Source organism: Catharus ustulatus, chromosome 13 (genome assembly GCF_009819885.2).
Source record: "Catharus ustulatus isolate bCatUst1 chromosome 13, bCatUst1.pri.v2, whole genome shotgun sequence".
Taxonomy (NCBI): Eukaryota; Metazoa; Chordata; class Aves; order Passeriformes; family Turdidae; genus Catharus; species Catharus ustulatus.
This window is the reverse complement of record NC_046233.1, coordinates 18,581,124-18,606,365: the sequence shown is the minus strand read 5'-3', so window position 1 is coordinate 18,606,365 and position 25,242 is coordinate 18,581,124. Positions and strand designations below refer to the sequence as shown.

Sequence of the window (25,242 nt, the reverse complement as noted above, 5' to 3'; positions counted from 1 at the left end):
AAAAATAGCTACTCACAGTCCTGAATAAATAAAAATCTAAAACCAGAGTTAGATCTTTCTGAGCAACTGAAAATTTTCTCTTACTGAAGCAGCCCTTACTTATCAGCTGCCTCAAAGATTTTTCATTCACTTCAGTACCTCTTCACTGGATATTTTGCAACTAAAACCAAGTTGTGTCAGGATTTTAGGATTCAGAAATCTGTTTCTTTTAAGAAATTTGTTACTGCACCAATTTTGTTGTTTCAACACTGTCCTTTAACTTGCCTAGGTCCCTCCTGCTTCAATGCTTACCTGCCAGTGAATTTAGAAATAATAAATCTACATCTAAATAAGACAGAGGTAATAAGTCTAAATAAGACAGAATAAATCTAAATAAGAAAGAATAGATCTAAATAAGATAGAGAGAATAAATCTAAAACCAAATAAGAGAAAGAGAATAAACTTAAATAGGTATTTCATCTTTCATGCAAAGTTTAAGCCTGCCATCATAAACTGGATTCCCTGTTTCTTGTTCCTTCCTTTCCATTTCTTTCCTGAAAAAGTTACAGAGAGTCTTCCTGGTGGAATGATCTGATATCTGAAAAGCTCTAGAATCATTAAAAATCATTAAAGCTCTAGAATAATCTATACTGTGTTTTATAAACAGTAGAAAATACACCCAATGAGACTGATAAAACCTGACAGAGAGCCCCCAAATAAAATCAAAACCTCCTGGCAATGAAAATAAATTCCTGTCCTCACTGTGAGTTAGCAAAGAGAGCAACCCTAGGGAGTATCTACTGTACACAAAGCAACCATGTCCCAGGTTTTGGGGCTAGCTAGAGTGGGAGCAGAGGCTGGGGAGGGGCAGAGGAGCTGAGTCTGCAGCACCTCTGGCTAAGTTGGCATCTCTGAGGGTCGGGTGCAGTAAGAATTCACACTCACGCCCAGCCGCAGCAGCAGAGGTGCTGGTAGGAGAGGAAAGAGCATTGGATAACGATACGTGACTAGGGCTAGAAATATTGGTTACATCCTGGGTCTGGCTTGTGACGGAGGACTGTCTCCTGAGAGCCCCCTGAAAGGAAGTGCCACTCTTGAAAGTATTGACTACTTCGATCTGTAACGGAGGAAAGAACGAGACAAGTTGCTTAAAGTATGGACACAGTTGCATAACTGACAGGAATAATCATGAAAAACAACAAATCACCCGTGCACACGCTTCTACTTCATTGGAATCAAGGTGGTCCTTCTCAGTGATTGTAGAAATTATTCAGATTTTCTGTCTGGATAAAACGAGGCAGCTCCGTAGGAGGCAGTGGAGCTGTGTCGTTTTAAACAGTAGAAAATTTGAAATAACAATTTTATCAATGTTTAAACCATTTTATTAAGAGGTAAATAAAATCAGCTGGAATACTTGATATAACTGATCTCCACTCTTTTTTTTCCTACTGAGAATAAATTATGCTGTTATGTCTCTCCAAGGGGAGAAAAATTCAGTCACTCAGTTGGAATCTGGGGAAGGGGGACAGGGATGACAATCAACCAAAACAGAAAAACTTTAAAATTCAATATATGACTCCATTTTGTTTACAAACCCAGGGTTGTAGTAGTCAACATTAGTACACTAGTTTGATAAAATAATTCTTCCAATATTTTAGCTGACTTTTTCTGTAATGAAAGTTTGTATAAATTTAGCATAGTGATAAAGAATGTTGGGATTTTATAACTGGAGTTTTTTAAAAAATTAATATTTTATCTTTATGCAGAGCACTTAAAATCACTCAGAAAATTTCACGGAACTGGATTGACTATTGCAGAAAATAACATGACAATTTTCTACTTGTTTTCATATGTCTGCTGTTCTCCCTGTTTGACAGGTCTATCTTCCTTTTACTCCCCACCACAGTGGATGAGTTAAAAACAGAGCTGAGTATTTCAAGGCATCCTTTGGCACCAGTATAAACTCATAAAAAACAGGTTCTGGGTACAGGGGGAAAGCCAGGGATTGGCAGGAGTAAATCCCACAGATCCCTACACCCCAAAATGTCCTGTCTGTTGCATCAGTGCAACCCCACTAGACAAAGCAGCAGAATATCCATAGGAGGAATTCAACCAACTACTTGTTTGAAGTAACCCACTGTTACCAGATCATGCAACCCACATTTCTGGAGATTCCCAGCCTAGAAAGAGGTAAATTGGTGGTATTTTTATCAATTTAAACAGCACAAATCTTGGTGCAGACCCTCCTAAATTTTCCAAGTGGGAAGCACTAGAATAAATTTATGATTTTCTGCCGTGGTCAGACTTGGGAATAAACCAATTTGTAGGGCTGCATCTTTATAATATGGATGTTTTCTCTCCCTTAATCTTGTCTTTGGCCATCATTGTTTCTTTTCCTGTGTTTTTTTATGGGAATAATCAACCACAGCCAGCTGGAAAAAGATCCCAGGTTACTGCTGTGCAATTACCACAGTGAATTTTTGTCCACAAAGCCCAAAGGGGCTGATTAGTTCTGTCTGAGCCCTGGTACCATTTCTCTGTGCACACCCAGGGCTGGGCAGCGCTCAGCAGTCCCCACAGCATTGGAGAGCTTTGGTTTTGGCAGCAGAATTACATGTCCAGTGCAAATCTCACATCCTCAAAGGACAACGTGAGGTGAGTTTGCACGTGGGATAGGGGACAGGGGATCCTCAGCTCAGGGTCATGGAAAAACCACATGGCTCAAACCACTGAGGAGTGGCACATTTAATACTCACCTGAAAGGCTCTACAAAAGTAGAATTAAATACAGATCTTGGGTTGCCAGGGTCTAACCCAGGTGACAGAGCACTCTTCAAAAGAGACCATTCAAACAAGACGTGCAAGACTCTCACTGAGGGCATGAAGTGTGTATTTGTGTGATAAACCCTGAGCCAAAGGGCATTCTAGATGTGCAAAAGCCTTCCTAACAAACTGAAAGCCTTTGGCACAAGAGTGAAAAGATGAGAGAAGATCTTTAATGGTTTCTTCAGAGAAGAAGAATTACAGTCATGCAATTTGCTTTTCTCCTGAAGAAAGGAACTCCAGCTCTTCATGGATATAATTCCTGGTGGGAGGATGACAACCTCCCAAGAACCCTAAAAGCTGAACATACAGGGCTGTGCTCTGCCTGAAGCCAAGAAAGAAGAGAAGAACTTGGCCCAAAAGTTTATCTTCTCCAAGCAGAAAATAACAAAGAAGTAAAGAACTTACGGAAAGAAATAGTGCATTTTGAATTCAGATGGAACCTTTCCGTGACAAAGGAATGTGTTCATTTAGAAAAATTCAAGCTGCCAAGGAGGAGAAAAGAAACAAAAATTCATAACACAGTATAGGATGCAATCATGTTTTGAATATAGGCCTTCAGGTAGAGAAAAAATACTATCCTACATTTGAAGCTTCTCCATAAGGTTGACACTTCTCATACTTGTCTCATTTTTCTCTTCGTTCCATACTCTAGAAGATTCAATTTTTTAAGTGTGTACTGGTAATAAAAATATCAGTGACCAGCAATTTACCAAAAAAATAAAATCTGATAGTAGCAGAATAGTCCTGGCCGAACAGACACCTTTTTTCTGATTTTTAACACAGAACAGAATTTCAGAAGCATTTCTGTTGTCATTAATATGAGCAAGACCCAAGTATCATTCCCCTAATCTCCAAGCAGGACATAAATTCAAAAATTAAAAAGAAAAAACCTTTAAAAAAAGCCACCTTTCTGTATGAAACAAACCAGTTGCCATTCCATTTACATGGGGCTACCTTGATGTTTTCTATATTAAAAGCTACATGGAAGCCATAAAATGAGGTGCTGGCTTTCTACTCAGCTTCAGAACCTCTTGCCACGAGTGACTTTCACTGCTGCAGTGTTTGAATTGTTCAAGAGAAGATCATTTGAAAGTTCAAGAGAAAAGTTTTCACGTTCTCCACATGAAAAATGAAGGGTGAAAAATGCAATCCAGCACCTCTGTGTGGTTTTTAGCATCTGAAGAGGAACAATCTTCAAGTAGCAGTCACCTCCTCACCTGTTGCGGTTTTTTTTCCCAGCTTTTCCTTTTATTCTCAGAACACTTCAGGCACTTGTTTCCCACCTGATGCAGATAAAGCAAACTGAATTTCAGGATGAATGAAGCAGGAGAGGAAAGAATTAGGTGTAAAATCCTTACAAACCTGAGAAGTTTTTGAATCTCCTCACTTCAGAACGTTTCCACTCTCAAATGTGAGGAAACTAGAGAAACTTTCAATACACAACTAAAAGAGGTGAGATGCATATTTTTTTTCTGTTTTTCACTAAGTCTATGCAGTTTGGCCTGAAGGTGAACTTGGTTAACTTTCCAAAGGCTGTTAGGCCTTCCAAGGAGGGTGTGATCAATCTTGTCTTCTTTCAGAACGGAGAATTTGTGAGAATAGCAAGAAAATCTTGAGGAAAAAATGCAGAAAACTGTTGGAAACTGCTGTCTCTATGCAATTTCAGACCTCTTTTAGATCCTACTCAAACTTGCACATCTAAGATAAGGCATTTGTGAAGCTTCACCCCTCAGTGGCCATCTGAGAGAGCTCTGCAAGGAAGGAAATACTTCCATTCAGAGAAGGGGAACACACATCCATTCAGAGCATCCCTATTGCATGTTTATCAGACAACAAAATATCTAAATGAACAAAGGGAGACCAAAAAGAGCACCAGAAGTTGATAGTCAGTCTCTGGTTTAGCTATGTGCATTTTTTCATGCACCTTTCTTTCAAGTAAATTTATGCACGTCTTCACAGAAACAAAAATCCTGATGGAAATCCCTCCTCTGAGAGAGGATGCAGACAGAAAATCTCTTTAACACTGCAAAGTTTTTTCAGTTTGGATGGGCTTAGATGGGAGCACTCTGAGGAAGATGAGTTGGTTATCTGCAAACACCCAGCCTTGTTGTAGATTCTTTGTTTCAGCAGTGGAGCTTTGCTGGCAGCTATGGCCATCTGTCCAATAGTGACCGAAGAGAAAATAAGGGCAAATAATCCAATTTACAGCACAAATGGAAACTAATGGTGTTGGGATTGAATGACCAATGTGGTCCTGAGCCCAGAGTTTCATCCTAGTCTGCCATCCTCAGAGATGTACAATGAGGGGATGTTCTACCTTCTTCCTCATCTCCAGGAGTGCATTAGACAGCAGAGGATTCCTGCAAATCCCCCCAGGGATGCCAAAGACATCCCAGTCTTCGTCCAGGAGCTCTTCTTTTGCTGGCCTCCTGAGAAATGTGTTACAAGAGAATGAACCCACCTGGATGGGCCCCACAGCAGGGATCAAATTGCACCTAAATCCATCACTCTCCACTGCACACCTGGGCAGTGCTTTGGCATCTGTTGGCCCATTTTCTTTTTTTTTTTTTCCCCTTCATTATCATTCCACACATGTGAAATGAATCCAAAAAAGAAAAAAAAAAGTCATTGAGTAAATAAAATGAGAAGAAAAATCATGGGGGTCTCTTGGCAGAGCGCAGGGAAACATCCTACTAGAGGTGCTTCTACAACTAAGAGCAGAAAGGAAACCAAGATGGATGTTAGCAAAGAGATATCATTAATGTTCATTTGGGTTTAAGCAGTGTAAAAGAATCATTTCTCTGTGAATTAGGTGGACAAAGAGATGCAGAACTAAAAGCTACCTCTCAGACTAGAAAGAACTGCTAGGATGTAATTCGCTTTGTGTTGCTCAAAGTTGTTTACACTCACCCCAACCAGAAAGACATCCTGACAGAAGTGCCAACAGGCAACACTCCTCCTACAGCCACCAGGGAAAAAAGAATGCACATTTAGAGGTCATCTTGCCATGAAGATCACCAATACCTGGGCACCTGTTTCTGAAGTGAAATTTGAATTTTCTCTAGTGATGAGTGCTCTTGACTCAATGGAGTCAAGACACGCAAGCTCGAAGCTGAAGATCCGTATTTAATCACCTACCACAGAACCCTGGGAGCTCCCCAGCTCTTAATCTCTGTACCAGCAGTTTCCACCCTCTTTATTTTATGCTCTGCAGATGCAGCCAAGAGACCTCACTGCCCTAATTTGACTTCTTTCTATCATTTTTTTCTAATTCATGGCGGCATCTTCCCTCCCCCGCCCCCCAAAAAAAGTATCTATTTGCAGATGTGAAAAAGCAGAATGTGCTGTTTATCTTGGATGAAAACAAAAACCCCAAATCTTCTGAGACAAAAATGCTCTTTAGAAGATTCTTTCAAGAAAAAAAAGATCTTTTTCTTAATTATTCACCTCTTTTTCTTGTCAGGCTCATGTAAAACACGCACACCTGATGTGGTGATATCTGTTCTCTGCTGCAAGCTGGCAGAAATACTTGATCTTAGAAAAATCAAGCAGAGCACACCTGAGTGCAATGAAACACTTCACTGCAATGGAAAAGGCAAAATACTTCACATGATTTTCTTCAGCACTCCAGGATAAATTTCACAGCTCCTTAAGCTGCACTATATTTAGCACCATGCTTCAGTGCAAAGGTCTGGCATATTAAAAAATGCCATGGATTTTTGTGTTTGGAAAAGTTGGGGAGAGATATTTCTCAGGAATCATTCCTAATAGCCAAGTCTTACACCTCAATATTTAATGGCTGCTTAAGTCTACTAAAATCCAGAACCACATTTTTCCTTACCTAATAGGAAAGAAAATCAATCCCTTTTAATCATGATTGATGTGTGGCAGTGCCAGAACTGAACAGATTTATTGTTTTAATCAAATTGTACGGCATACTTCAGACTCAATTTCAATTATTCTGTTAGTGCAGCAATGGCAGCAACAATGTATTTTTTTTTTGGAGCAAATCAAACAATACATTTTAGAAAGCTTTCAGAACACTCTGCGAGCTGACGTTGGCCAAGCAGCACAATCTTATGAGCTGTCATCACTCTAGGAGAAAAAGAACATCCAGTCATGGTATTCTCAAATCACAGATTCCTGCTTTCCATTTTAGCATTTTAGATCTTTTCAGTTTATCTCTTCTGCTGCACACACACTCTTTGCTCAGTTCCCCTATTTTGTTTTTCATGTTCTTCCTTCAAGAACAATTAACCAGTGCCATCCTCCACAGCCACAAACACTGCATGGCTTTCCTGTTAAGGTTCTCTTGCCTTGATCTCACATAAATAATTTCTTTGGGTGTTTTCAGACCTTGTGGGCATTTGATTTTAGCATACCTGGGTTTGGATTCTGTTGAGCCCTCGGAACCAGAGGATTTGTCCACGTCGGAGTTCTCTCTCTGCATGATCTATTTCTTCAACATCCTCATTGAGTTCTTCCTCAGGGACCTCCTCCTTCTCAGTGAGCCTCCCTGCCTCCTTTAAAAACTTTAGCCTACTTGTTGGGATGGTTGCAATGACCTAAAATTATAAAACAATACTGAAAACATAAGCCTCATTCAAAAGCAACAGTATAACAATGTGCTAATTACAAAAGAGCAATCATCTTTTAGTAAGATCTAGGAAGGTGAGCTAAGCCTGCTCCTTACAGCACTTTGCACTTGGACAACTCCATTTTAGTCCCAAAAATATTTAATGTACTGTGTAAACAGTTAGCATGACTTGCACCACTAAATCACAATGTGGAGCAGGTTCAAGACTGGGAAAAGTGTTATCAGTAAAACAAATAGAAGATAAAACAAGATGCAAATATTTTAATGTAATTATGTAAAGAAAACCAGATTGATAGCTCTGCAGTTAGAGTTTGGGTATTTGTAATGACTTATGGTAATGGGAGGTGAAAATTCATTGTATCTCATGCTGATAAATCTTCTCACACTCCCTTGGTTCAAGGATTCAGCTTCCCTTTGTTCCAGGAGCTGGAATGCTTTTCTGGCATTTATCAAAACTGAGTTTTCTGAAAGGCGTGGATATTGTTGGATTTCTCACAGGGCTCTCTCTCATTCTGTGTCCTTACTACAATAAATTCTGATTAACTTAACCCCTCTTCTTATTCTGTTTGCCCACCCAAGTGGTCCTTGGAAGCAATTAATTGAGGAGAAAAATCTTTAAAATTTGCAGCTACTGTGGCTGGACAATTATTTTAAATCCATTTCAGTGTTACCCTGTTGGGCAGTCATTTTCTCTTTGTTCTGATTCCTTGCATAAAACCAGGAGCAAATCATGGCAATTTAAACAAGACATTACCTGGAACATACTGAATGCTTCAAGTAAATCTCCTACAAAGCAAATTATTAGACCCACTTAGCAAAAAACTGCTGCAATTTTCTTTTTTGTCTTCATTTCAGCAGAGAGCAACCACAACTGTGAAGCTCAGATGTGTGAAAAATGAAAAGAGAACCAAGAGAGCTGCAGGAAATGTGGTAAGGAGAGACTTTTTTTTTTTTTTTAAACTGGAATGGATGCAGTGAAAACACTTGGCAAGATTCTGGATATTTTCAGGGTGAAAGCAAACCTTTGAGTTTGCTGAGGGTCTCCTTGAGCTTCATGATCCAGTTTTATTACAATGTTTTTAAAGACAGATTGAAGAAAAAACCCCACAGTTTCTACACTATTATAAAACCTTTTTAAAGGGAGGTTGAAAAACAAGATATGAGCCTGGAAAATTAATGGTGTGACACGAGCAGAGACAGAAGAGGAGAGAAAAAGAAAGGGTAAATGCTCATCAATTAAATACTTACTGAAAGTCCTTCAGCCTCCCAGCTTTCAAACTACAATTCCAGAGAAACTACTGGAAACTGGGATCTGATGGAAGTGATGGTGATAAAGGATTTTTAAGCCAATATTCATCAAAATAACTGTATTGGGTCAGGATTGTGTGTGACAGAATGTTCCTCTCTTGCAGCACCTCAGCCAAGCTGATGAGACTCTGCTCTAACTCTTTTCTTAAGGTGTTTCCATGGCTTTTTTGAATATTCATTTATTTTCTGTATCTGCCAACACTCACCTAGTTCAGGACACAGACTCAATAGATGCAGATTAAAGAACCAATTATTATTCCCAGAAAAATGGCCACAGTTTTAATAAGTGATCAGTAATTCTGGGAATGGGATGTGAAAGACTTTAGAAAGGCTTGGTTTCAGAAGAGATGGGAGCTGTTAGAAAACCCAAAGTATCTCAAAGTGACTTCCTGGAAACTTCTCATTAAATTCCTTTCAGAAGTCCCTGCTTTGACACCAAAACTTGGAAAGCTTGATTGCTTTCCATGGCTCACAAGAACAGAGGGTTCAGGATGTGGATTAAAAATATATAAGAATAACAAATTTGTTTTGTGCTGAACTAGAATGAGTCACAGCAGCAGAGAAAAGGCTGAGAAAGAAGAGAAGCATCACTGCTAAAGGAAAAAAATGCTCTCTCACTCATGAAGAGCTCCGTGAAGAAAGGCCTTGGCACAGACTGTAAATCATGTAAATATGCAAATAATTGATCAGTTTTAGAGTCCTTTTTTCTTTTCTGGTCACTAAATATTGACCACAAGACAGATTTTTTTCCCCCCCTCTGTACTTGCTTTCTTCTAAGTGATAAAACTGAGGAGGTGTTCCAATACCAGTTTTAATTTCATGTCTAAGGTCCCTCAATAAACCTGGGGCAAGTAAAGTGAAAAGAAAAAAAAGCTGATGTTAGTCTTAGTTCTTCATGGTTATTTAGAAGTCACAGATAACAAAATTTAGAAGCCAAAAAATTGATCAAAGGCTGTGGGAAATTTTCACAGCTGAATGAAACACTTTGGATTCTTCTCCCTCTCCCTACTTGACTTCCCCTTTCTCCAAAAGCTAGTATGTTTTCCAAACAGTTGGAAAAATGCCCAAAAACTCATTATTTTCTGAGACTATCAAACTGATTTTAGGTTTTCCTCCTGCAAGGCCTTAAATCAAATCCCAACCTCAAGTAATAATTACATCAGAATCCTCTGATCGTGGTGGTTTCCAACCAGATCTGCATTAAAAGCTGTTCTGATTCTGAGCTTATTTCCAAGGAAAAGAGGCCAAACTGTCAAAAAAAATTAATTTTTTTCCCCAGAAGAGAAAAATAATCAGGTTTGAAAGCAAGCATTTATTCACTACAGTTCCAGCAGAACCACAGCAGAACTCAATTGCAGTGGGCAATTTCTTGACTCTTCACAGAGGCAAACTGTGGATCTACAAATCTCTTTATATCTGAGACAAAAAGATGTAACTTCACGTTTTTTTACTGCACCAGGTGGCAACAACTTAAATACCCTGTCAATGCATTTAGAGGGGGAAAAAATATTATTAACTTTGCAACCTGTGTTTGCACATAGAAGAAAAATGTAGACTGTTAGCAACACGGATTGTGTCTGTATACCACATCCAGAGAGCTAATCCCAATTCATTTACTATCATCTCATCATTTGTTTCTTCATCAATATATAATCATCTATTAGCCAATGATGACAGAGGATATAGCAGAAATTGAAAAGGACACATTAATTTAACTGCCATTTTCTACAACTATTAAAGGCAAAAAAATACAATTTTTTCACTCCCTTTTCCATCCTTCACACACAGAATTAGGTGGGTGGAGAATCACTGCAGGAATATTTTAAAGGCACTGGAATTTCCCCCTGACAGCAGCCAGAAGGGCAATTTCAGCAAGGGAATGAGTTGGTTGGCCTAGAACTGGAACTTCATTTCAGCTCCAAAACTTTGCCACATCCTACAGGAGGAATTCTGTCCCAGGAAAGGTCAGAGTGCATTTGTCTTTGCTGCATTTTTTTGTGACTAAAGGACTGAAGTTGTGACTCAACATCTTTCACAAAAAAGCTTAACTGAAGGTGGCCCTGGTGATAGTACTCCCTGTTAGAAAGGAAAGATACAAAAATTACCAAAAACCCCCAAAGGAACAGAGGGATAAATTATCCTTACTAATAAATGTGTCCTTGGAGCCCTCAGAGAGCACCTCGGATGTCAGTGAGGGCTGCACTGGGCACTGAGAGAGAGCAAGAAAATAACAGGAATATTAACAATACCACACCTTTGAATGTGCAGCTTCCTGAATGCTTACCTGACCCCACACCAGCTCTCCTAATCCAATAAATACACACCACATCCACTGGTCCAGCTGCAGGGGAGAACAGCTGAATGGCTTTCCTCCAAACTGGACAATTACTATCTACAAAGAGAAGCATGGAGGAAAAGGGGTCAATTTTTCAGGGGGAAAAGGCAACAAAACAAAAACAAACACAAACAGACAAAAAAAAAAAAAAAGAGTGTAGAATTTTGGTCCCAAAAAAACCCCATCAAACCCCCCACACTTCTGCATCCTAAGTTAAACATGAGAAAAAGCCATAGCAATTCAGACTAAAGTTCCTCAGCCTCATATTTAACAGTGGTCAGATATGAATGGTCAGAAAGAAAGAGAACAGGACATGTGTTCTCCCAGCTCCTGAGTATTCCAAGCTGGGGATTTATTGTCCCTGATCCAGTTTAGTTTGGAACGTCCATTGCAAGAGAGACTTTTCCCTTGCAACATTTTATTGCATATCTACAGATGTGCATCATAGAGAGACAGAGGGCACAGAAAACTCCAGATCTGTTGGAGGAAGGGGGTGGGAGAACCCCACACCTTCAGCAGGATAACAATACACACGTTCTGACAAAACTGAGAACGTTTTCCTAACTGAAAATCACATAGTATTGATATTTCTTGTTAATATTGCTGCTGCAAAATCAGGGACCTGAAATCACATCCAGAGATTAATCTGTCCAAGTTTTAAACTCATGATTTTGAATCAGCTGTTAAAGACCATCACTGTGAAGTTCTGCTCCTATCTCTGCTGCCCTTCCTCCAATATTGAGTTTATTGAGGAGTTTCCCTTTTCAAATCACTGTAGCCCAAGTCCAAACTGCTCTTTCCTCCTCCTTCCAGGAGAAAAGTGTCAATAGTGAGCTGCCACTGCAGAGCTGAGCAATAATGACAAGACAAAAATAGATTTCTAAATAATAATATCAAATAGTATCAAGTACAGGATGGATGTCAGCAAAAAAAAATGGATGCAGAAGCAGAAGGAGGAATTCTAACAGAAGAAAAATTTGTGAAAAAATGTGTATTATTGTGATTATGTTCACTTGTGATGGCACAGCAAACTCAGGAGAGGAACATGAGGAATCACAATCCAGGGGCATTACTGCTGGGAATACTGAGCAGCATTGGGCAGCGGCATTGAACAGAACAACTGTTCAGAATTGCTATTTGAAGGCAAATTTGTCTTTTCAGGGGGTAATAAATAATTGTAAAATGCTTTGTTGGTATGCTATTAAACAATTTCTTCTTTAAAAACTAGTTACAATATCAATGATGGCTGTTATTATTGTACATGCTAAGATTAATTTAAGAATTAACTCAGTTATAAGGATAAAAATTTCTTTTTTATTAGTATGGCTACATAACATTTTCCATTATTAACACTTGTATTGATTGACAAAATAGATAAAACCAGGTGGTTTGCTATTAAATGCAGCACTTAGATTTAAAATAAAAAAAAAATTTAAAAAACCACAGAGAAGAAAAGCCTCAAACAACTTAGGGTGGATTTCTGATTTGATGCCTTAAGTTTTAGCTTTCATATTTTCCAGATTCTGTACTGCATTACTGCCTAACTCTAAATTTCATACAAAGTGTCGGCAAGTTCTCCTCACAGCTCAGTCAGACAAAAATCCTTTTCCAGCCCCAGAACCAAGGACACTGCAGCTTCAGGCCCAAAAAGTGCAAACAGCAGTGAATTGAGGAGAGAATCTGGGAGGATGGGACTGCAGAACCTGGAGCTGGAAGTGGACAATGAACCCCAATATGGAAATGAAATGGACCAAAGCTTATAGAAGTGTGAAAACTCGTGACTTGGGGTGAGTCTTGGGTCCATTCGGGTCCATCTTGGGTGGAGCCACAGCCAGGCTCTTGCACTGCCCAAGGTGCATCCCTTGAAGGGCTTTCAATAAATTCCTGCTTTATTCCTTTAACTCTGTCCTGTCTCTGTTCTAGGGCACCTCTCCAGGATGAGATTCCTGCCCAGAGCATTACCTGAATAGCGAATGTACCCAGGACAATAGTGCAAAAAATGGGATTTCTGAAGATGCCGTCGAAGACGTTCCTCTCGCCGTGGATTTTGCGGGCGTTGATCTCGTTGAAGAGCTGCATCATGACAAAGGTGTTGAAGATGATGGTGTAGTGCTCAGAAGGAGGAGAGTGAAGTGGGGCATTCCTCCCACTGTCAATTTTAAACATTTTCTCACCTAGTGTAAGATAAAAAAAAATAAGTTTCCTCTAGAATGAATCAAACCCATTTTTATTCCCCTTGTTTTCTTTAGCCTGTTGCCTTCTCTGCTTTAACACATTTCTAGGTAAAACTTTTCTTGCACCAATGAGCAAAACACATCTCAAGTGAGCAAGAAGCTTTTCAAATGCTGACTCCTATCTAACAACTCTACACCTACACAACATTGTCAGTTCTACTCTTATCTTCCCAAGCAGGAATTACTGTAAGCATTTAATTCTTTCAGGTGTAACAAAATCTAAAGGTCACTGCCAGTGTGTTTTGAATTTTCTATAGTGGTTGGAAGCCACCCCTCTTCACCAGGTTTTACCTATTTACTAATCCAGTAACTTCAGCCAAGCATTGAAAGATATCAATGGCAAAAAACACAGGCATTCCTGGTTTTAAATAGATTTGGGGTTGATCTGCAGCAGGCATTGCTGTTTAGTTTGATAATTTGGTTTTTACTCATTGATCTGACCAATCAAAAAGGAAGATACAACCCATGATGAGTAACTGTAAAAATGTGGTGAGTTTTGAAAAAATAAAGATTTTTTTTTAAATTATTTTTTTATTCCACAGTCTGACAGGACCAGACAGTGAATTCCGGATTTCTGATGCCTCAAAGACATTTATTGTATGTTCAAACAAAATACATTTCTAAAAATAAAAAACAGGTAAAAACTGGTCTCTGAAGAAACTTCCTACAAAAGAAAGGAAGTATTATTTGATCAAAATAGACATAATTCTCATTAATTTGAAATTGAATTATGGAAGCCCTGAGTTTTGCACATTATGTCACTGCAAAGCTGAGCCTTGTGGAGTTTAAAAAGGAAAATTATATTTCCAAGGCTTATCAGAAAATTGTCTGGCATGTGTGCTTCCAGGAGTCTTCCAAAGACACACAGGAGCAATTAGAATAGAGGGGGAAAGCCTGGTTTGCTTTCCATCTGGCTCAGTATAAAGTATTTTAAACCATAAAACTCATCAAAAAGCCATTCTAACTCCCCATAAAGTTCAAAGAAGTTCTTGTTCCAAGATTCCTATCACATGAATTACCAAGAGTTTCTTCACCTGTTTCAGAGAACCTGAAATTCCAATGTCCTAATGCAGACATTCTCAAAATTCCCTGTGAATCTAACAATGTTAGAGACCACCTCTCTTCAGAAACCTGGCAATTCTTTTGGTTTAATTCCACTGTGAACAGATCATCCCCTCCTCTGAGCATCCCAGATAAACCCAGATGGTCATAAAGTGGACAAGGCTTTCACAATGGAGCTCAATAACCTCCTAAAAATCATAGATTTACATTTGCAGCTGATCTGAAAGTCTGTATATAAGGGAAAAAAAACAAACCTGAAAGACAACACATGTGATTTAACAGCGACTACAAAGTGACAAGACAATACCCAACTGAAAAAATCATCTGTCCTTTGAGAGGGTTCAGTTATTATTGTGGAGCAACAGAATCTATTATTAGCTCCTACTATTCCCTGCAGCAAGAAACATTTCTTCTCCTTCCCTCCCCTCTCCAAAATGCAACCTATAAAAAGCACCCGTTGCCAGCAAGGCCTGAAGAAGAATCCAGTAATCCAATAAATTAGACTTCTTGCCCCCTTTTAATATCCATTCCAGAAATTAAATGTCAAAGCAGAGTGTTATTTGTATCACTTAATGCTGATTACTTACTTTCCATACCACTTAAGATCAACATTATTTCTGGACTGTGGACAACACTTTGCTCTTGGTAAAATGGACCTTGATTTTTACTGTGGTTTGTTTTGAGGGTTTTTAAAATTTGTTTTTCTGTTCCTCCTCACCACGACAGGTCTCACAATGAAATTTCAGTATAGAAGCAGCAGGGTGGAAACTCCTATTACAGCATAACCTCCCATGCTGGGCTTTGATATAAACTTTTGCCAAAGCCCAAACCTGTATTCTATGAGGGGAAAAAAGCCCAATGAGGCCCGAGGTAACAACAATGGAAAGTGAACACAACATGACTGCTCTGCTTCCATCCATCTCCCAGGATAACGAAAGCAATGAGTGCACATTCATTCATTGCATTTAAAGCATTTTGACACTTTGGCCGCACAGCCCAGCTGCTTGTGAGCTGAGCCCAGTCTGGGCGAGCCTCTCACCGACAAAAAGCAGGGTGAAGATGAGGGTGAGCTGGTAGACGGCGTGGCCCAGGATGTTCTTCATCATGGTGCGGGAGATGAGCGGCTTGTTGCGGCCGTAGGGTTTGCGCAGCAGCAGCGCCTCGGTCGGCGGCTCCGTGGCCAGCGCCAGCGAGGCAAACGTGTCCATGATCAGGTTCACCCACAGCATCTGCACCGCCTTCAGGGGAGAGTCCTGAGGGGAAAAGCAGCATTCTGTGTTTCCCAGGAAAAGCCACACTCATTTTCCCCATGGGACTCAGAAATCTGAGCTACTGGGACCCTTCTTCCGCTCCTTCTGCAGGACCAGGAGCACCATGACCTGAGCAGAGAGAAATTTTCTCCCTGCAGGCATTTAACCAGACCATCTGCAACCACAAAACTCATAGCAAGCATGACAGCAACTCTTTATAACATCTATTGCAATGCTCCCCTTTCCTTCATGCATTGTGCTTGAACTTCCAGCTGAATTTAGATACAACTAGAGAATCCAAGTTCCTTTCCTGGAAGAAAAATTATATTGAAACAGATTAAAAAGTAACATTTCCTTTATACAAAACCTACCTGACTTTTCTTTTTTTTCAGAGACAGCTTGAAATTCTTGAAAATGTATGGAAGAATTACGGCAATATCTTAATACATTACACTTAAATAAGATCTTTAACAGTAGTGACATTTAAAAAAAAGCCTGATAATTTGATAATAAAAATAATCAGAAACTTATTAAACTATATCAAATGTGCAAAAGCAAGTCAACCTATTATTTCACTAGTAAAAGGAAAGCTCATTTGGAACTATGGAAATGGAATGAAAAATCCCAAATATTGGTATTTGATGCAGGCTGTGGTTTCTGAAGCAGCTCTCCAGTCACTAGAAGGAGCTCTTTCCTCACACAATCCCATAAAGTCTGTGGTCATAATACAGAGGACTTTAGGTCATGCTTAAAAACCCCAAATTAGTTAAATAAAGCAGTTACACAAATCTCAGGCGAATGCTGGACAGCTCTTAGGAAGTTTTGATGTGTAACTCTCTGGGTCAGCTGTGAGGAGGGAGAGATGTTTCAAGGAGCCAGCAGAGGAAAAACAAAAAAAATCCAAACTCCTGTACCTTTGGACTCTGTATAAACCAGGCAGCATTGGCAAGATCTGCTTCCTGCTCCAAACTGACCCTTTTTATGAGGGGGAAAAGAATCACCAAAGTAACAAGGCATCAACATGACAAATTTCATCATGAAATTGAGTTACTCTGCTGTGTGAAAGCTGGAAGAGGGAGCACTATTTTTATGTATTTCATTACCATGGTGCTGCAGCAGCAAAGCAAAAAAAAAAAAAAATGCAGAAGGCAGGACACAAACCAAAGCAAAGCCAACAAAACTCCCTGAGAACTCTGCCTGTCTCTTCAAAGGGTTAAATGTTTATTTTTAATGAAATACCATAAAAGAACAAGGGCCAGCATGCACTCAGTGTCCCAAGGACTGATAGAAAACAAGGGTGAGTGCTTTGGTCTCTTGAGCATCTGGTTTAGATTCCATGTCTCCCTTGAGATAAAACATTATTTCCCCTTAAAAACACATTTTTAACACATTTACACAGATTTTGTTGCATTTCATTTATTAAAAAAACAAACTTTTGGCTTATTCAAAGGGATGGAGAAAAGCAACCTCCTGTTTCCAAGTCTTACAGGCTGGATTCATGGCGGCAAGGATCAATTAGCATTGATTGATTCTTGACCTCTTGGTTGTGGGTTGCAATAAACTGTGCTTATCTGGACTTTCACTCATTTGAAATACAGCTGCAGAAATAGGAAATGTCTTGGTCTTTAGAGCTGGCTAAAAAACTACAAGTGATCAGGACAAACTTCATCCCAAATCGAGACCTCATTCATTTTTATTAGTATTTATAGATGGCTCCTACAGAGAGCACTTGCAGTAAAAACAGTTTGTGGCTGGGGCTCACAGACCCTCGATGGGACACAAGGAAAAAGGAAAACATCTTTTCTGCTGAAGAATTTTATTGTTCATATTTTTGCCTGTCTTATTAATAAGTTTGAGCAACATTCTCTGCTTTGATCTGTTACAATAGCTCAATTTCCACTTCACACACTGAAATCTCTGTCAGTAAAACCAAATTTCCCTGTTCCATTTAATAGATGGAGTCAGAGATTCAGGTGTTTCTCAGAGCCTGCCATATTCCCAGCAGAATGGAAAAGGCAGGTTATTTCAGTCTCTAAATCACACAACTGTAATTGGCAGTCATCAGTTTTGGCAACAACGTTTTTCTCACCATTTCACACTGCCAATCACCTTGGGTGGCTGTGGTGCCCCTAATAATTATCTGTTATTGGCAGTGCTGCACTGCTCAGTCGAGTGTGAGAGCTCATGAGGCTGAAGCCAGAACATTAAATACACATTAGTCTGGGCAGGCACTGGAATGAAATTTCCACTGCAACTCTATCTGATTTCTGATTAGTTGGTGCAAACTGAGGAAAATACATATCAGCTAAGGAGCTTGGGCTTCCACTGCAGATTTTAGTCACTTATGCAAGCAGGATGCAAATCAACCTTCTTTTGTCTGTGTTTCAGCCAGAGACCAGCCAACCGACCAGTCAGTAACTCTTAATTCCCTCTCTGAAAACTTTGGGGATGTGAACCATCCAAAATCACCACTTATTCATCAAATTCCTTTCACTTGACCTTGGAATAGGTTAGCCTTGGCCTAGAGGTAAAAGGAAAATGTCCCTTAAATCAAGTGATGTTACACTTCATCTTGGAAACACTTAAAAGTACAAATCGCCAACGGCTGGAAATAAACTACAAATCTTTTGTGACATGCAGAGCCTCACAAATTTTAGAGCTTGTTACTTTTGATTTAGATGACAAGCTGCAAGGGAACAAAAAGGTATTTTCACCTTTACCTCTTTACTCCCATATGCCACAGAACACACGCAGGGATTCATAAATATGAGCATTTCTGGGAGTTACCTTTCTATACATTAATGTAAAAAAAAGTCACTGTGCTGCTAGATCACACTGTCTGCTAATTGTATGGAAGTGGCATCCTCAATTCCATTCCCTTGCCTTGCCAAAACAAAGCTAAACAGTACAGACTTTGATTTAATATTGCAGCTTTTTCAAGTTTGCCAGTGCTGTTATTTTAGAATTTGCCAAGTACAGTTCTGCAGTAAAACATTATAACCATGTAAATTACTGCCTTATACATGTAAGTATAGATCATCCTCCTTTTTTTGAACAAGACCTGTAAAAACAATCAGTGATTCATGCAGCAGTTCATTGCTACAGTGCCTTTTAATTAACATTTAATTTTCCAAACATAATGTCCTATGGAGTCACTGTTTTCAGCTCCTAATGTCTGCTAAAACATTAAGTCTCTCTCAAAGTGCAAGAATAATAATTTGAATGTAAAATGTTAAAACACAGCCTTTGTCTTCCTTTTCTTCAGTGCAACCTTTCTGAAGAGTTAAATTGCCTCAACAGTTGGAGCCACAGACTGAACCTGGCACGGAGAGAAACTCACTTGCTTCATTGCTCCAGTAAAAAAAACAAAAAAAGCCCAAAAAAACCTGTTTCCATTTGACTGAGCTGCATTATAAAATCTTCATTTTGTTCCTAGCCAGATCCCTTTGAGCAGCTCCAAAGGTACTGAGCTGATAGGCTCTGGGTTTGCTGGGGTGAGGCCATACAGAGCTCCATGGGGCGCCCCGAGATGTGGAGCAGTGATTCACTGCAGGCACAGAACTCGCAAGGATCGTGGGCACAGCTCCAAAGAACCACCCTCACTGAATCAATCAGGGGCTCTGCAAAACTGTTATTCAGAGAATGAAGTCAGAATATAAAAGTTTGTAACTCATAAATCCGCTGGAAAAACGAGCGATGGGTTTAAGCCGAGGCAGGGGCTGCAGAAGGGGAAGGACAATTCTACACAAACTGCTCAGACCACCACACCCAGACCACACCAAACGTGTGCAATGGGCACCACAGGGAAGGTAGCAAGAGGGAACTGCATTAGATTAATTCAAAATAAGGTGAATGAGCCCAGCTCAGCTGCACTGAGCCACACAAACCTCTCTGGGAGTAACCAGAGGTGTGAACTCCTCCGGGGTCTGTGCACACACAGACACTGAGCTAAATCCAGCCCTGCACCCCAACTGAGGGCTCCTGAGTCACCTTCCCACCAGGGACCTCTCCAAGCTCTGTTCTCCTGCATGACCCAGATTTCAGAGCTCCTTACGTAATTACAGACTCACAACACACAAGTTCATTATTAGCTGAAAATTCAGATCTTGTGGCTCATAGATGGAGCTGCTGTAAACTGAAACAGGGCCCCGTGTAAGTGAGAGCCCTCGGAGGGGTGGCTGTAGCAGCAGCTGTGCTAAGCTTGTCAGCAGGTGACACTGGATCTGGAATTCTTATGCTGCTCAGAATATGATTGCTGTCACCTTAACATGACTTCATGCTGGGAGCCAGGGGAGACAAGAGAAACAACCATTTGCATCGGTCCTGGGCACAAGCTCTTTGACAGCCCCCTGTTTGTCCTGCATAAGCTTTGTTTGCAGCACAGAGGGTCACAGACATTTTGTACACATCACTATCTACTGAAACAGCAAACCAGGACAAAACAGAGATATGGTAGATATTCTCTAACAGCAGCATTTTCTTGAAGTAGGCATTGGGAAGACAAAAAATAAAACTGTATTTGCTTAAAATTAACAGAGTTAAACTAAATAGCAGCTCCCTGAAGTGCAATTGGAAAGGACCCTCACTTCATTAATCTTTGAGGAAAAAAGCAGCAGATTATTAAAATGGCTTCTAATGGTCCCAGGTTCTGCCTAATGTTTTTCTTAACCTCCTCCATGGGCCTCCCAAGGTGCTCTGGACCAAACAAATCATCTCCTGGGTGGGCAATGCACTCTCTGGGTGCTCCTAGGAGGGCTGGCTTCACTCCCACCACACTCACACAGCTATTAATTAATTCCTTAATACAGAATTGCTGTGTACTTGGAGTCCTGCAGGGAGATGACCACATCCTCATATTTACATGTACACCAGAGCAATTGTAGAATCAAGACTGAATAAAATTAAGCCCATTAAGTTGCAAAGCACAAAAACCAAGTGTTAAAAAAAAAGATTAGTCCAAGCAAAGGTTTTATTATCTTTGTACTTCCTTTAAGCACAAACCAAAAAGAGTAGGTGAGTGTAAAGGCAGCTTCATCCTGAAGCATCCCAGTGTGCTGCTTTCAAACAGATCATTTGAGAGGTGGCATGAGAAAGAACAGAACAAATGTTATTACCTACAGAGATTTTTTTCTCATTCTAGGTATGAAACATCACCAAAAGAACAGCCTGTGTAATGTTCACTAACCTGAATGTTAATGATGGACTGAAACTATATTCTGTGTGTCAGAGAAAGCCAAACTGAACACCTAAATCAAAGGAAAACTCAGTCCAGTCTGGACTTCCTTCATGCTCATTTTGAAGGTCACAGCAAGCTGTGCTGCCTTTGGGAAACCACAGATTTAAGCTCTGTTTGTTGGTTAAGGACAAAAATATTTTAGTCAAAATCTGTCAGTCAGATCTGTGCACAGTTCTGCAGATCTAGATGTACATGTGTGCACCTAGACTGTTGTAGGCAAGATTTCTTTGGTAGAGTTCTGCACTTTGTGCTGGAGCTATTTTCATAGCAACCAGAGGGTACAGCATGTTCCCAAGTGCCATTTTTAGCAAAGCTTTCAAGCCAAACAGAATGTCCTTTGGCTGGCTGGAGTCAAAGCCTAACACAATAATGTGCATTTGTGAGGCAAAATCCTTCTTGAATGAGACAGAACCGGGAGCAGCTCGAGATTATTCACACTGAGTGTAAACAGGGGCAAAGGACAGAACTGCTGCCTTTCTGCTTCCATTTCCACTTCAGCTTCTCCCACACCTTTCCTTTGGGTTTGCATCTTTACTGCCATATTAAGGAACTGCACCAGAATCTGCCTGCAAAACCACCCAGGAGTCCCAGGAGGTGTCCACTAAAACCTGTGAGCAGGGCCAACAGGCCCAGGGATGGTGTCACAGACCCCTGGGGCAAGAGAAGTGCACTGGGCCTGATCCAAATCCTTCCAGAAGCCAAAGGAATGATTCAAAGGATGAAAAAAGCTCCAGAATTAAAAAGGGGAAAGTGCTTGTACTGATAACTCGCTTCACATCCACTTAGACTTGATTTTAAATAGTCTTTGCACTGATTCAGCAATGTTTAACCTCTTCAGGGATAAAATATTGTTTGGTTAACAAATAGAATGAGTTTCCCTTTTTGCTTTCACAAAACAACTGAAGAAACGCTGGGCACTGACCAAGAAATTTCACCTTAAGCAAATGTTTATAGTCAGACACTGATTGTCAGCAAAATCAGTTCCAGTGATGTTTCTGTCACCACCCTGCTGTCAGCACCTTACTCTGGCTGGTTTTGTACCACCTGTAAAAACCTCCCAGAGGTCCAGTTCTTACTTGTGTGTTACCAGCACCAATCATTTCACAGAGGGACATTTTCTCAAGATGCTGGCAAATATTTCCAAAGGGAAGTTCATCCGACTTTGCTGCAACACCAGGAATTTTGTCCCTCAGCAGAGGCTCAGTGGTGACAAGAAGAGACCTCCAAGGCCTCTGAACATCAGCCAGGGTGCAGGAGAAGTTTGACCTCGTGGGTTTGTCAAGGTACCTGGGTTTCTGGTTGCAAGGATCAATTCCATGATTCCAGTGTAAGTTTAGCCTGGAGCAGAGCTGATGACTTATTCATTGCTTTGCTCAGGTGTGCTGGGCTGAAATGTACCTGCTGAAACAGGTATGGGCATCTGGGTGATGCACCATGAGGGAAGCATCAGCTTTCCCACACTGCATCCCAATCCAGGGAGGCATTTTGTGACAGCACCTGTCTGCAGCATCTAAAATAGACATTATTTTAGGGACTGACAGCACTAATAGCCACATTTTGTTATTTTCTCATTAAAGCAAAAATCTTTCACTGTACTGTATACATCCTGTTTAATCTCTAGAGGGAAAAAAAATACTTTTATTGTCCAAAACTTATAATTAAAAAAATCCCACCACATTTGCTTTGAGATATGATGCTTGCAAATGACCTGGACATGTTGTATGTGCACCAGGATTGCAGTGAGGGATTAATGGAGTGAAAGAAAGAGAGGTCTAACTCCAACTCTGTGTCTCATTTAATTGTTTGTCATCTGCATCTGGAATTAAAAATAACTGCCTGAAAGCAACAAAATAATTTTATCAGTCAAAATTATTTGGGTTATGCTGTGTGTCAGCACTGCTGCCTTGAAAATAGCCTCATTCCAATAATGCATTAAAAAATATTTACTTATTAGTGCACTATTCTGAGAGGAAAAGGCAAATTCATATAACCTGCTCCTTTCCCAGCCTTTCCAGGTGTTTTCTGTTTGACCATCACAGGCTTAGGGATGGCAACACTGAGGGAGGCCAAAAAGCTCCTAAAAGTGAGTTCCTTTGGGAGAAATGGGGGATTAAACCAGGTGACATCAGCAGCTCTTTAACCCTCAGCAGCCTGATCCTTGGAATGCTCAGGAGAATTCCCAAAGGTTTTAATGCCATGACATACCTTTTTGCCTTTTCTTTTATATTTCTTTTATGTATTCTGAGTGTCCTTAGAATGCATACCTGTAATTCCTGAAGTCTGATAACTTAATATAGTCCTGGTGTTCTATTAAGCCAGAAAACCAAACATCCTAAAGGCCTTGCAGTAAGAGGCCAGAAAGCCTTAGGCTATCTTGAAAAACCAAGGTCCCCTCTAAAATACATCCTGTAAACTTAGATTAAGCCCACTCAGGAAAAAAAATACTGCAAGATAAAAAGGTATCACACTACTCATTCCAGCATCTCACTGGGGCATCTTTGTTAGATATGCTCATTTGCAAGGTCAATAAAGTTGTATATATGATCTATCATGTGCGCACATTTCAACATGCTCCACCTTGGGAAAGTGTGACACCATAAAAATCCTTATTAATTAAATACCAAGATAAAAACCCTTCACTGTGTCTAGCTCTTAATTTTAGGACCAAGGAAATGTTGCAGTTATGTTGAGACTGACACAGCTGGTATCACCACCAGCCCTTTAGTTGCACACTCTACATGCCGCCTTCTCTTAACAAGTTGCTTCTTTCAAGCAACTCTTACTCCTTCTTTCATAAACCTCTCTCAGGTAACTCTGACTCCTTTTCTCATAGGCAGCTTCACCCAGCACTGATTCCTTGTCTTACAGGCAGTTCCACATAGCTCTGACTCCTTCTTCCACTCTGCATGGCTGGCTAAACCCAAGCTGTCCTTTTCCTGGCCACCTAACCCTGACTGTCCCTCACTCAACATCTTCTCATCATATCTGTCCCTTGGATGGCCACATGTCCCTCACAGCACAACCAGCAGCCTCCTTCTCTTACTCCAGCAAACTCTCAGTCCCAAGCTCCAACTACAGGTGCCTGTAGCTAACTCCCAGCTAACCCACTCTTTTATATCCCCCAAACCAGCTGGGCACACACAGATGTTTCCAGCTGCAGGTCATTGGGGAAGATTCCCTCCTGCACCACCCTTTCAGCCTGGCTGCCCACAAGGAACAGCCATCAGTTTACTTGGGGCATGCCGAGCAGGACTCAAATCCAAGGCCCCATCCACGTGGAGAGGCCTGATCCCAGCAGGATCCCGGCAGGATTTTGGCAGGGTCCCATCAGGAACTGCTCACCTGTGTGATGCAGGCCCCGGTGAAGGCCACGATGACGGCCACGATGTTGACAGTGAGCTGGAACTGCAGGAACTTGGAGATGCTGTCGTAGACGTTGCGGCCCCACATGACGGCCTTGACGATGCTGCTGAAGTTGTCGTCCGTCAGGATGATGTCCGAGGCCTCCTTGGCCACGTCCGTGCCAGCAATGCCCTGCAGAGAGGGGGTGGGAATGAGATTCCCTGCTGGGCAGCACAAATCTCCACAGTCAAAGCCCACAGCTTTTTATATTTCCTGCGATTTCGCTAATTCGGCCTGGTTTTGAAGTGAATTAGGCATGGAATTCATAGAGAGCAGAGGAATTCATGTGGTGATGGGTCTGAGTGTTTTATCAGTTTAAAGACTGATCATCTCAGTTATTTTTGTCATTGATGATGTTTTTTTATTACCCAGGAACAGAATTGGCAACAAAAATGAGAATTATGTGTCTTTATATATAGTCAGAGTATGCATGGAAGACACCTTCAATTAGCGGTGGATTCCACCACAGCAAAGGAGAGCTCCAGTATTGTGAAGAAAAGGTTCATTTTTCTGTATGGGCACAGGATTCTGCATAAAGCCAATAACTAATTAGACAAAATCCTGAAGAAATATCAAAACAAGCAATGTCAGTGAATCCAAATGAATTAAAGGATTCTGAGTCAACATAACTCATTCCCACCAATATATTTCTCTACCGACAAGTAATAACTAAGCAACTTCACATTTAATGAATGAGAAAGCCCTTACAGCAAATTCATAATGGCACAAACATCAAGACTATACCATTGCAAAGCCAACATCAGCTTTTTTAAGTGCTGGTCCATCGTTGGTTCCATCCCCAGTCACAGCTACCACCTGCCTCTGTTCCACCTGTGTGCTGTCAATAATACCTGCAAAAAATGTAAATATGGGTGGGTGTTTACATTTAAGGGCAATAATACACAAGAATTGTAAAAAAGCAGGGTCTGTATAATACAGATTGGATAACACCACACAGGTTTACAGAGATTAAAAAGGCAGATCTCTAGGGAAAATAATCATGAAAGCTGTGGC

At 40.5% G+C, this 25,242-nt stretch overlaps 1 protein-coding gene across 6 annotated transcripts in view; it reads right to left on the bottom strand.

Annotated features, from left to right (window-relative positions):
• ATP2B2 (ATPase plasma membrane Ca2+ transporting 2) overlaps positions 1 to 25,242 on the bottom strand; it is a 221,890-nt gene that overhangs the window by 11,527 nt on the left and 185,121 nt on the right. For 3 of the 6 annotated variants that reach the window (XR_004419303.2, XM_033071630.2, XM_033071631.2), the window contains exons 16-22: positions 24,973 to 25,079; positions 24,169 to 24,360; positions 15,380 to 15,593; positions 13,007 to 13,218; positions 10,994 to 11,101; positions 7,187 to 7,369; positions 925 to 1,096 (exon numbers count right to left, since the gene is read on the bottom strand). Coding sequence is in view for 5 of the 6 variants with exons in the window: in XM_033071630.2 (XP_032927521.1) it covers positions 925 to 1,096; positions 7,187 to 7,369; positions 10,994 to 11,101; positions 13,007 to 13,218; positions 15,380 to 15,593; positions 24,169 to 24,360; positions 24,973 to 25,079 (1,188 nt within the window). In the remaining variant the exon portion in view is untranslated. The remainder of the gene's footprint in view (positions 1 to 924; positions 1,097 to 7,186; positions 7,370 to 10,993; positions 11,102 to 13,006; positions 13,219 to 15,379; positions 15,594 to 24,168; positions 24,361 to 24,972; positions 25,080 to 25,242) is intronic. The other 3 variants (XM_033071628.2, XM_033071629.2, XM_033071632.2) reach the window with 1 other exon arrangement.